Source organism: Physeter macrocephalus, chromosome 1 (assembly GCF_002837175.3).
Source record: "Physeter macrocephalus isolate SW-GA chromosome 1, ASM283717v5, whole genome shotgun sequence".
Classification (NCBI taxonomy): domain Eukaryota; kingdom Metazoa; phylum Chordata; class Mammalia; order Artiodactyla; family Physeteridae; genus Physeter; species Physeter macrocephalus.
Genome location: NC_041214.2, coordinates 33,542,950 through 33,556,155, shown reverse-complemented (window position 1 = coordinate 33,556,155; position 13,206 = coordinate 33,542,950). Strand labels below are relative to the sequence as shown.

The 13,206-nt window shown below is 36.3% G+C and overlaps 1 protein-coding gene across 12 annotated transcripts in view; it reads left to right on the top strand.

Annotated features, from left to right (window-relative positions):
* CEP63 (centrosomal protein 63) overlaps positions 1 to 13,206 on the top strand; it is an 81,237-nt gene that overhangs the window by 55,944 nt on the left and 12,087 nt on the right. For all 12 annotated transcript variants that reach the window (XR_003679681.2, XM_028489558.2, XM_024131853.3 and 9 more), the window contains 3 exons: positions 10,346 to 10,579; positions 10,858 to 10,997; positions 11,801 to 11,938. Coding sequence is in view for 11 of the 12 variants with exons in the window: in XM_028489558.2 (XP_028345359.1) it covers positions 10,346 to 10,579; positions 10,858 to 10,997; positions 11,801 to 11,938 (512 nt within the window). In the remaining variant the exon portion in view is untranslated. The remainder of the gene's footprint in view (positions 1 to 10,345; positions 10,580 to 10,857; positions 10,998 to 11,800; positions 11,939 to 13,206) is intronic.

Here is a 13,206-nt window from a genome sequence, read left to right as displayed (position 1 = left end):
TACCTTTCTAAGAATTTGTCCATTTCTTCCAGGTTGTCCATTTTATTGGCATAGAGTTTCTTATAGTAGTCTCTTAGGATGCTTTGTATTTCTGCGGTATCTGTTGTAGCTTCTTCTTTTTTATTTCTAATTTTATTGATTTGAGTCCTGTCCCTCTTTTTCTTGATGAGCCTGGCTAATGGTTTATCAATTTCAGAATAGACTTTAAAACAAAGACTGTAACAAGAGACAAAGAAGGTTATTACATAATGATAAAGGAATCAATTCATCAAGAGGATGTAATACCTGTAAATATGCACCAAACATATGAGCACCTAAATACATAAAGCAGACATAAAGGGAGATATTGACAGTAATGCAGTAATAGTAGGGGTCTGTAACACCTCATTTACATGAATAGATATGTCATCCATACAGAAAATCAGTGACACACCATTGGCCTTAAATGATACATTAGACCAGATGAACTTAATAAATATATAAAGAATATTTCACCCCAAAGCAGCAGAATGCAGATTCTTTTTAAGTCTATATGGAACATTCTCCAGAGTAGATCACATGTTAGGTCACAAAACAAGTCTCAGTAACTTTAAGAAAATTGAAGTTATATCAAGCATCATTTTAATACCACAATGGTATGAAACTAGAAACCAAGCACAAGAAGAAAAGTGGAAAAAACCACAAACGTGGTGGCTAAAGAACATGCTTTTGGACAACCAGTAGGTCAATGAAGAAATGAAAGAGGAAATTTTAAAAATACCTTGAGAGAAATGAAAATGTAAACACAGCATTCCAAAATCTGTGGGACACAGGAAAAGTAGTTCTAAAAGGGAAATTCATCACGATACAGGCCTACCTCATGAGACAAGGAAAATCTCAAATAAACAATATAACCTTGCACCTATAGTACTAGATAAAGAAGAACAAATATAGCCCAAAATTAGTAGAAAGAAGGGAATGATAAAGATCAGAGCAGAAATAAGTGAAATAGAGACTAAAATGACAATAGAAAAGATTAACAAATGATACTAAGAGAAGGTTCTGTGAGAAGATAACCAACTTGATAGACCTTTAGCCAGACTTATCAAGAAAAGAAGAAAGGGCCCAAATAAATAAAATCAGAAACAAAAGAGGTTACAACAGACACCACAGAAATACAAAGGATCATAAGAGACTGCTATGAACAACTTTATGCCAACAGTTTGGAAAACCTAGGAGAAATGGATACATTCCTAGAAGATTTCAATTTTCTAAGGGTGAATCAGGAAGAAATAGCAATTCTGAACAGACTAATCACTAGTAATGAAACTGAATCAGTAATCAAAAAACTTAAAAAAAAAAAAAAGTCTAGGACCACAGCTTCACAAGTGAATTCTACCGAACATTTAAAGAAGAGTTAATACCTGTCCTTCTCAAACTGTTCCCAAAAAATTGAAGAGAAAGTCTTCCTACACTTCCATACTCATTCTGCAAGGCCAGCATTACACTGATAAAAAAACCAGATGGGGATGCAACAAACAGAAAATTATAGGCCAATATCCCTGATGAACATACATGCAAAAGTCCTCAACTAAATATTATTGATCCGAATTCAATAATACAATAAAAGGATCATATTACTATGATTAAGTGGAACTTATTCCAGGGATAAAAGGATGGGTCAATATCTGCCAATCAATTAGTATTATACACCACATTTAAAAATGTTAAAAAATCATATGTTTGTCTCAATAGATGCAGGAAAATCATTTGACAAAATTCAACATTCATTTATGATAAGAACTCTCAAGAAAGGTGTAGAGGGAACATATCTCAATATAATAAAGGCCATATATGACAAACCCACAGCTAGCGTAATACTCAGCTGTGAAAAGCTGAAAGCTTTTCTTCTAAGATCAGGAACAAGACAAGGATGCCCATTCTCACCACTTTTATTCAACATGATATTAGAAGTCCTAGGCATTGCAGTCAGACAAGGAAAAGAGATGAAAGGCATCCAAATTGGAAAGGAAGAAGTAACTGTCACTATTTGCAGATAGTATGTTACTAAATATAGAAAAGTAAATCCTCCACCAAAAAACACTATTAAAACTAATTAATCCAGTAAAGTTGGAGGCTACAAAATCAATATACAGAAATCTGTTGCTTTTTTGTATACTAATGATGAACTATCAGAAAGATAAATTAAGACTTCAGTCCCATTTACAACTGCATCAAAAAGTATAAAATACCTAGGAGTAAGTTTAACCAAAAAGGTGAAACACGTATACTTTGAAAACTATTAAGATGTTTATGAAAGAAATTGAAGATGAAGATGGCACAAATAAATGGAAAGATGTACCATGCTCATGGATTAGAAGAATAAATATTGTTAGAATGGCCATACTACCTAAAGCAGTCTACACATTCAGTGCAGTCCCTAACAAAATTCCAATGACATTTTTCACAGAATTGGAACAGATAAATCTAAAGTTTGTATAGAACCACACACACACAAAACCAAACCCCAAATAGCTAAAGCAATCTTAAGAAAGAAGAATAAAGCTGGAGGTATCATATTCCCTGATTTCAAACTATACTATAAGTCTATAGTAATCAAAACTATATGGTATTGACACAAAAACAGACACATAGATCAATGCGCCAGAATAGAGAGTCCAGAAATAAACCCACGCTTATATGGTCAATTAATTTATGACAAGGGAGCCAAGAATATACAATGGGGAAAAGACAGTCTCGTCAGTAAATGGTGTTGAGAGAACTATACATCTATAGGCAAAAGAAAGAAACTGGATCACTTTCTTATACCCTGTACAAAAATAAACTCAAATTGGATTAAAGACTTAAATGTGAGACCTGAAAGCATAAAATTCCTGGAAGAAAACATAGGCAATATGTTCTTTGGCATCGTTCTTAGCAATATTCTTTTGGATCTGTGTCCTCAGGCAAGGAAAACAACAGCAAAGATAAACAAGTGGGACTATATCACACTAAAAAGTCTTTGAAGAGCAAAGGAAACTATCAACAAAATGAAAAGGTAGACTACTGAATGGGAGAACATATTTGCAAATGATTTATTTGATAAGAAGTTAATATCCAAAATATACAAAGAACTTAAACAGCTCAACATCAAAAAACAACCTGAGTAAAAAATTGGCAGAGGACCTGAATAGACATTTTTCCAGAGAAGACATACAGATGGCCAACAGACATGAGAAAAGATTCTCAGCATCACTAATCATCAGGGAAATGGAAATTAAAACCACACTGAGATACCACCTCACACCTGTCAGACTGGCTGTTATCAAAAAGGTAACAAATAACAAGTGGTGGTGAGGATGTGGAGAAAGGGGAACCCTCAAGCACTGTTGGTGGGAATGTAAATTGGTGCAGCCACTACGCAGAACAGCATGGAGATTCCTCAAAAATTAAAACTAGAACTACCATATGATCTAGCAATTACACTTCTGGACATTCCCCCCCACCCCGCAAAAATCAAAAAGATATATGCACCCCTCTATTTATTGCAGCATTATTCACAGTAGCCAAGATATAGAAGCAACCTAAGTTTCCACTGATAGATGAATGGTTAAACAAGATGTGGTATATGTATACAGTGGAATATTAGTCATGAAAAAGAATGAAATTTTTACCATTTGCAACAACATGGATGAACCTAGAGAGTACTACTCTAAGTGAAATAAGACAGAGAAAGACAAATTGCATATGACCTCATTACATGTGGAATCTAAATGATGAAACAAAACAGAGACAGACTCATACAGAGAACAACTGTAGTTGCCACGGGGTTGCGGGGGGGAGTTGGGCAAAATAGGCTAAGGGAATTAAGAGGTACAGACTTCCGGTTATAAAGTAATTAAGTCATGGGGATGAAATGTGCAGCATAGGGAATATAGTCTATAATATTGTAATAACTTTGTATAGTGATAGATGGCTACTAGACTTATCATGGAGATCAATATGTAATGTATATGTGTAGAATCACTATGTTGTATGCCTGAAACTAACATAATATTGTATGTCAACTATACTTCAGTTAAAAAACATAAAGAAAAAAATAAAGTTATGTTCTTCTAGAACAAAAAATTTCACAATTTGCATGGAAACACTAAAGACCCTGAATAGCCAAAGCAATCTTGAGAGAGAAAAACGGAGCTGGAGGAATCAGGCTCCCGGACTTCAGACTATACTACAAAGCTGCAGTAATCAAGACAGTATGGTACTGGCACAAAAACAGAAATATATATCAATGGAACAGGAGAGAAAGCCCAGAGATAAACCCACTCACGTGTGGTCACCTTATCTTTGATAAAGGAAGCAAGAATATACAATGGAGAAAAGACAGCCTCTTCAATAAGTGGTGCTGGGAAAACTGGACAGCTACATGTAAAAGAATGAAATTAGAACACTACCTAACACCGTACACAAAAATAAACTCAAAATGGACTAAAGACCTAAACGTAAGGCCAGGCACCATCAAACTCTTAGAGGAAAACGTAGGCAGAACACCCTATGACATAAATCACAGCAAGATCCTTTCTGACCCACCTCCTAGAGAAATGGAAATAACAAAAATAAACAAATGGGACCTAATGAAACCTAAAAGCTTTTGCACAGCACACAGATTGCCCACAAACACATGAAAGGATGCTCAACATCACTAATCATTAGAGAAATGCAAATCCTAACCACAAGGTATCATGTCACACCGGTCAGAATGGCCATCATCAAAAAGTATACAAACAATAAATGCTGGAGAAAAGGGAACCCTCTTGCACTGTTGGTGGGAATGTAAATTGATACAGCCACTATGGAGAACAGTATGGAGGTTCCTTAAGAAACTAAAAATAGAACTACTGTATGACCCAGCAATCCAACTACTGGGCAGATAACCTGAAAAACCATAATTCAAAAAGAGTCATGTACCACAATGTTCATTGCAGCACTATTTACAGTAGCCAGGACATGGAAGCATCCTCAGTGTCCATCAACAGATGAATGGATAAAGAAGATGTGGCACATATATACCATGGAATATTACTCAGCCATAAAAAGAAACAAAATTGAGTTATTTGTAGTGAGGTGGTTGGACCTAGAGTCTGTCACACAGACTGAAGTAAGTCAGAAAGAGAAATGCTAACACATATATATGGAATCTAAAAAAAAAAAAAAGGTTCTGAAGAACATAGGGGCAGGTCAGGATTAAAGACACAGACATAGAGGATTTACTTTACACGGGGAGGGGGAAGGGTAAGCTGGGACGCAGTGAGAGAGTGGCATTGACATATACACTACAAATGTAAAATAGATAGCTAGTGGGAAGCAGCCGCATAGCACAGGGAGATCAGCTCGGTGCTTTGAGACCACTTAGAGGGTGGGATAGGGAGGGTGGGAGGGAGATGCAAGAGGGAGGGGATATGTGGTTATATGTATACGTGTAGCAGATTCACTTTATTATACAGCAAAAACGAATACACTATTGTAAAGCAATTATACTCCAATAAAGATGTTTAAAAAAAAAAAGAAAGCTATGTTCTTGATGCCATAAAACTAGTTGTTTAGTTTTTAAGTATGAAATCTTGGCCAGCTGGTTAAACTATAGCTTAGTTAAACTATAACTTCAATACCAGTTTACTTTAAGGTCACAGATCTGAACTGAATGATGTTAAGTAGCTGTTAACTGTTAAAAAGGCAATGCTAGTGTTTTGCAGTTATGTATTGTTTTTCCATCCAGAGCATCCAGTTGAGCAGTGGTTTTCTAGCTATGTTCTGTCAAGCCCCAGGGCTGCTCTGCAGTTTAAAGTAGGATTGGGGAGGTTCAGCACGCTGGGCTCTTTCTTATCATCCTCATCCAATGTCTTCAGTTATTTATTCTGTACAGAATTCTATGTAAGTTTTCCCCTTGTTGGGGGTGGGTAGTTTATATTGTATTTTAAAAGTTTGGAGACAGTTGCATCCTGGCAGTTACTCTTGTGCATTTAAACCTATTTGATGTTCTTTTTTCACACTATTGCAGGAATCTGGTAAAAAAATTTTTTTGAATCTTTGTGCTGGACTCTTGGATCTGTAATTTATATAAAGACTATTTATTTGCCTCTTTGCCTTTCTTCTCCCACCCTCTTTCTGGCTTATGGGCATTGTTGAGCGTCTACTTTATGTGCCCACAATATAGGATTTTGGCACTGTACTATTCACAATAAAATCCTTAAATCCAGAGCAGATAGATTTCCCAGAGACATTTCCACTTAAATTTCTAAAATAAAATTGTGTGCTTTACCTTTTAAAAATATTTAGAATAAGGGAAGTTTTACTTACACAAATGATTTATGTCTGTCTTCAGTGTGAAGATGAAGTACCTTTCAGGATGCTGGATTAAAATTTGTAAAAACTAGAAAGTTGGGAGCTAAAAACCAGTATAGCTGGGATACATAGCCTAAAAAATCATCCAAGTTACAGGAACTGTGTACTGCAGGTCCATGAGACAGTTGCTAAAGTGGTCTTATTGGTATGTAACTCAGTAGGTAAAGCATAGAAGGAAACTTTGAGATGCACTATATTTAGTTGAGTCTTTTAGCTCAGGGAGTGTCCAAAAGTTGATGGCAGAACAAATCCTTCCTCCCCTCCATGCACCTTTTTCCTGAAGGAACAAAATTCTACAATTCTCTTCTCCCCACTCCTTTCCTCCCACAGGTAAACATTTTTGTGGTCAATTTGAATCATTGGAATGTGTGTGATTTTCATGAAAAGAATGTTAAAACACAATAGTTAACTACATGAAACATGTTTTGGGGTGGGGAGAGAGGAAAATTTGACCTGGAAATTTAAGTGGTTTAGTGACTTTTAAAAAAATTTTAATTTCTGCACTTCTGTAAGAAATAAAATAATGCACTATAGTTCCTTTTTCCTATGTTTTAAATTAGAGATAAATCCAGTTTTCCTGTATGATGAGTCATGGATATAGTTAAACTTCTGCACAAGTAGGTAGAATAATGCAGCTGTCTTTTCAGTAGGTAGGCAGCGTCTCTTCTCCATCCATCCACAAACATATCCATCATTATAATATCATACAGATTATTTTCACTGCGATAAATTTCCTCTGTGCTCTGCCTGTTTATCACTCCCCTGCCTACCCTCCCCATAATCACTGATCTTTTTATTTTCGCTATTGTTTTCCCTTTTCCAGAATCTTGTATAGTTGGAATCATACAGCATGTAGCCTTTTCAGACTGGTTTCTTTCACTTAGTAATATGAGTTTAAGACTCCTTCATGTGTTTTTATGGCTTGATAGCTTATTTCTTTTAGCATTGAATAATATTCCATTGTCTGGATATACCACAGTTTATTTTTCCCCACACCTACTTGGTTGCTTCCAAGTTTTGGCAATTATGGATAAAACTGCTTTAAACATCCATATTCAGGTTTTTGTGTGGACATACATTTTCAAACTTCTTTGGGTAAATGCCAAGAAACACAATTGCTGGGTTATATGGTAAGAATATGTTAAGTTTTGTAAGAAAACATCAAACTGTCCTCCAAAATGGCTGTAAGATTTTGCATTCTCACCAGCAATGAAAGAGAGTTCCTGTTGCTCCTTATCCTTGCCAGAATTTACTATTATCAGTGTTCCAGATTTTGGCCATTCTAATAGATGTGTAATTGTTGTTTTAATTTGTATTTCCTTGATGACATATGATATAGGTCATCTTTTCATATATAATATTTATTTGCCATCTGTATTCAAGTCTTTGGCCTATTTTTTAATGGAGTTGTTTGTGTTTTCTTGTTGAATTTTAAGAGTTCTTTTTATATGTTGTATAACAGTCCTTTTATCAGGTGTGTCTTTTGCAAATATTTTCTCCCAGACCTGGCTTGTCTTCTCATTCTCCACAGAGTAAAAGTTTTCAATTTTAATGAATTTCAGCTTATCAGTTATTTCTTTCAGGGATTGTGTCTTTGGTGTTGTATCTACAAGGATATTGATCTTGGAGAGATAGCGGTGAGCGGTCCTGAAGAGAGATCTTAGTTTCCTGCCCAGGAATTGAACCTGGGTAGTCTGGATGAAAACCAGGAATCCTAGCTGCTAGACCACCAGGGACTAGAGGCTAGAAGCATTGTGGCCCTGGCTCTTACCCCCATTGAAAACAAGAATGTTTCAAGGAGGCAAAAACTGTAAAAACAGGTACAAAGTTTATTATTAGAGACACAGCATATCATGTGGGAGAGCACACAGAGAAGCAGTTTATTTAAGGCGGAAGCAAGGCAGAAATACACACCAGGAGAGGAGTGCGGTCATCCTGAATGAGGAGTGCAGTAAGTCAGAAGCTAGGCATAAATACACACCCAGAGAGAAAAAGTATGTGTGTCCTGTCTAATGAGGAGGAGTGCGGTAAAGAGTTGATTTAAATCCCTTATGTAGGACAGTTCTTCCAGGTCTTTGTTTACCTTTGGCCAGTTATCTTGTTTCTTTTTTCACACCTGACTGGTCCTAGGACCCTCCCCAAGATGTGTGTGCAACTTTTTGCTAAGATGGATCCCACTGCAGAGGCCTGTGGGGATATGTCCACACTTATTATGGGGTGGCACCCCCCCTCTTTTGGACCCCCAAGGAGCCTTCCTGCACATATGCAGACAGGGAAGTTTTCCTTGACCTCAAGACTGGTCATCTTTTTACTTCAGCAGAGCTCAGCTTCTGCCACTTGCTTTGTCCTTGGAGTGGCTGGGTGAGAACAAGGCTTCAATTTTACTTCACTTGCAGACACCAGCTGTCCAGCCCAGGGGTCCATCTATCTCCTACCTCAGTAGGTCCTCTATCTCCTACTGTACCCAAAGTCATCTATGTTGTCTCCTATGTTATCTTCTAAGAGTTTTATAGTTTTCATTTTACATTTAGATCTATGATCCATTTTAGTTAAATTTTGTGGAGAGTGTGGATTCAGTTTTTTGCACGTGGATGTCCAGTTATTCCAGCACCATTTGTTGAAGAGACTATCTTTGCTCCATTGTATCACCTTTGCTCTTTTATCAAAGATCAGTTGACTGTATTTATAAAGGTCTATTTCTGGGCTCTGTATTCTGTTCCATTAATCTATTTGTCTGTTCTTTTGCCAGTACTACACTGTCTCGATTACTGTAGTTTTATAAGTAAATCTTGAAGTTAGGTAACATCAGTCATCCAACTTTGTTCTTCTCTTTTGACATTGTATTGGCTATTCTTAGTCTTTGCCTCTGCATATAAACTTTAGCTTGTTGATATTCATAAAATAACTTGCTGATGTTTTGATTGGGATTGTGTTGAATTCATAGATAATATTGGGAAGAACTGACATCTTGACAGGATTGATTCTTCCTTTCCATGAACATGGAATATCTCTTCATTTATTTAGTTTTTAAATTTCATTCATCAGAGTTTTGTAGTTTTTCTCATATAGATCTTGTACATATTTTGTTAGATTTATACTTAGTAATTTCTTTAGGTGTTACTATAAATAGTATTGTGTTTTTAATTTAAATTCCACATGTTCATTGTTGACATATAGGAAAGTGACTGACTTTTATATATTAGCCTTATATGCTGCAACCTTGCTATAATTGCTTACTAACTCCAGGAGATTTTTTGTTTTTTTGGTTGATTCTTTCAGATTTTCTACATAGATGATCATGTTATCTGTGGACAAAGACAGTTTTATGACTTCTTTCCTGATCTGTATACCTTTTATTTCCTTTTCTTGCCTTATTGCATTAACAAGGATATCAGTGTGACATTGAAAAGGAGTGGTGTGAGGAGACATCCTTGCCTTGTACCTGATCTTAGTGGGAAAGTATCAAGTTTCCCCCCTTTAAGTATAATGTTAGCTGTAAGGTTTCTATAGATAGTCTTTACCAAATTGAGAAAGTTCCCCTCTATTCCTAGTTTTTATCATGGAAATTTTTTTTATCATGAATGGATTATATATATATATGTATATATATATATATATATTTTTTTTTTTTTTTTCTGCGGTATGCGGGCCTCTCACTGTTGTGGCCTCTCCCGTTGTGGAGCACAGGCTCCAGATGCGCAGGCTCAGCAGCCATGGCTCATGGGCCCAGCCGCTCCGCAGTATGTGGGATCTTCCCGGACTGGGGCACCAACCCGTGTCCCCTGCATTGGCAGGCGGACTCTCAACCACTGCGCCACCAGGGAAGCCCAGATTATATATTTTTAATGAGCTAATACTCTATGTATTTATGGAAGTAAAACTCAGTTTCATTTTAGTTTTCCATATTCATTGATTATTCTTTTACCTTTTCACTTTTACCAGTTGGTAATTTGTGTGTTTCTAGGCTCAGCTTGCCAATCGGAAACAAAAATTAGAGTCTGTGGAGCTGTCCAGCCAGTCGGAAATTCAGCACCTGAGTAGTAAGCTGGAGCGGGCCAATGACACCATCTGTGTCAATGAGTTGGAAATAGAGCGCCTCACCATGAGGGTCAATGACTTGGTTGGAACCAATATGACTATTATGCAAGACCAGCAGCAAAAAGAAGAAAAATTGAGAGAATCTGAAAAACTGTTAGAGGTATGTTTTTAAATTGTAATATACTGTAACTGAGGAAATGTGTGTATGTGTGTTTTAAGAGGGACTAATGAACCTGGAACTAGGTTCCAAAATCTATGGTTTCTTCCCTACTCTGTAGCCAGTAGATATTGATATTAATAACAGGATCAGATATTAATAACAGGCCTTATTAATATGGTGCCTGTTATATAACTTACAGTTTGACTCCCTGGCTACCTTTTCTCATGAAATAGAAAAATTTAATAACATCTGGCTTTTTTTTCTGAGTATCTTTGCAGGTTCTGCAAGAAGAAAAGAGAGAATTGAAGGCAGCTCTTCAGACTCAAGAAAATTTCATGCGTGAGACAAGAATACAAAAGGAGAAGCTACAAGCAAAATTAAAGGCAACTGACACTCAACACACAGTAGAGACCATAAGGTATATTTAATCTTAAATATTATTAATCTTAGCCACGGGGTGGTTTAGCATTAAGCACCATTTTTAATATTGCATATTCATAATTTTGTGTTTGATCATATTATGGGTTTTCTTATTCAGTTTTAATTTCTGAGTTAAATTTTTATATCTTTAGAAAATATTGTATGATTAGTTTTTTCTGCCTGCAGTTTGGGTCCCCTAACCAAGAGACTCTGATGTTTAGAAAGTTAGGAACCCTTTTGTCAATCCATACCCTTGCCAAAACTGCAAACGTGAAAGGAATTATAGTCTACGTCTCCTGGGAGACCTCCCTTCCTTGGTAGAACAGGTCATGTTTAGTAGCTGCTTATCATCAATACCATCAACAAGCCAGCTATTGAGATAGCCCTTTAAAAAAATCCTAAAGTTAATTTTGTTTCTATGTATGAATTGTTGCTCTGAAGTTTGTAATTGAAGTCTGGTGCACATTTCTGTTTTTGTCTATAACTTTTCAGTTTCTTTGACTCAAGGTATCAAGTGTCAACAAGGTGATTTTTGTCATTTTGTCTTTTTCCCTTGAAAAACAGGCCAAATCGCAGTTGAGAAAGGAGTAGACTGTTGCTGACTTTTTTAGAAGCATCATCTCTGCCTCTTTACTCTCCCAGTTTTTTGTTTTGTTTTGTTTTTTCGTAAATCAGGAAACAAACTGAAGAGTTCTGAAGAGTTTCATTACCAAAAAGAGTTGGGAAATATGAACTGGCTGTGTGTTGTTTTTGTTTGCAAAGGTACAAGGCCTTTAACAGTCCTCCTGTGTCTTCCCATAGGTCACTGGAGGAGTCTCAGGCAGAAAGGAGGTATGCCTCTCAAGGGCAGGGAGACTTAGAGAATGGGCTCTCCCGACTGGATTTTACCCACACTAGTGAAGAACTTCTGCAGGCAGAAGTGACTCGTCTGGAAGACAGGTAGGTAATTACATATATTTCAGAAACATTCAAATTGTTAGAAACTATTTTCAATCATCGTATTGATAAAGTAAGCTAATATAACAAGTGAAAATATGTTTTATTCTCTATCATTCACAAATGGCCTTACTTCTTATTTCATTGAGATTAAAGGAGAACTGTAAATCTCAGTTAAAGGAGAACTTCCTAATATTCTTACCACCAAACCTACCAGTCAGCCTGCAATCTGTGTATGTCCTTAATCTGTTAGTGAATGAATCAATGGATGACATCTGGGATGACATCTGTGCTCCTAAGACTCCACTTACGTACTGATTCTATAGCTTCTCCTTTTCTCTTTTACATCATCAAGTTTTTAATCTCTGCTAAATCATTTCCACTAGTATAAAATATGTTTTAATATTCCTCATCTTGGGGAAAAAATGAAAATCCTCCTTTAATTCTATACCCCTGTCAAGTTACTTCTGTATTTCTCTGCTGTCCTTTAAAACCAAATTCTTCAAAAGAGGTGTCTCTATTGACTGACTATACATCTTCACATTTCTCCTGTGCAGAAGGCCTTCAGTTAGGCAGCCTTTCGCCTCTACCAGCCACATCACTGGAGCTGCTCTTGGGGGGATCTCCCTGGACACATGGTGCTCCTTCCTTCTGTGCTGAAATGCTGTTGATATTTCCTAGTGTGTTGATTGAATCCTGACTAATGCTATACCATGCCCAGCTCACTTGTATCACCATACTGTGAACTTTTTTTTATCATCCCGCTGAACTTTCTGATTGGGAAGAGTTTGATATTTTGTTTTAAACGTAAATCATGGTCATTTGTACAGTAGTATTTTCTGCTGTGTAGAAGATAAAAATACAATAAATAAACTGTTAGCCTTTAGGCAAACAGAAAACCATAAAATTGTCATTTTACCCTTTTAAGTACAGTAATAAATTTTTGTCCTATCTTTAAGTAATATATCTTTTATTTCTGTTTTTGCAAACCACTAAATATTTTCTTTATACATTAAATATACATGCATATACACACAGAGTTTTTGCTTTATTTCTTTTTCACCTTGGAATACTTAAGATATTCTTAGTTGTCATTACTGAGGTATATTTGCATACTTCAGATTGAATAAAATGAAAGCTTAGTATTCTTATTGACGTTAGAACTAATATTTACTTTTTTTTTTTTTTTTTTTTTTTGCGGTACACGGGCCTCTCTCACTGTTGTGGCTTCTCCTGTTGCGGAGCACAGGCTCCCGATGCGCAGGCTCAGT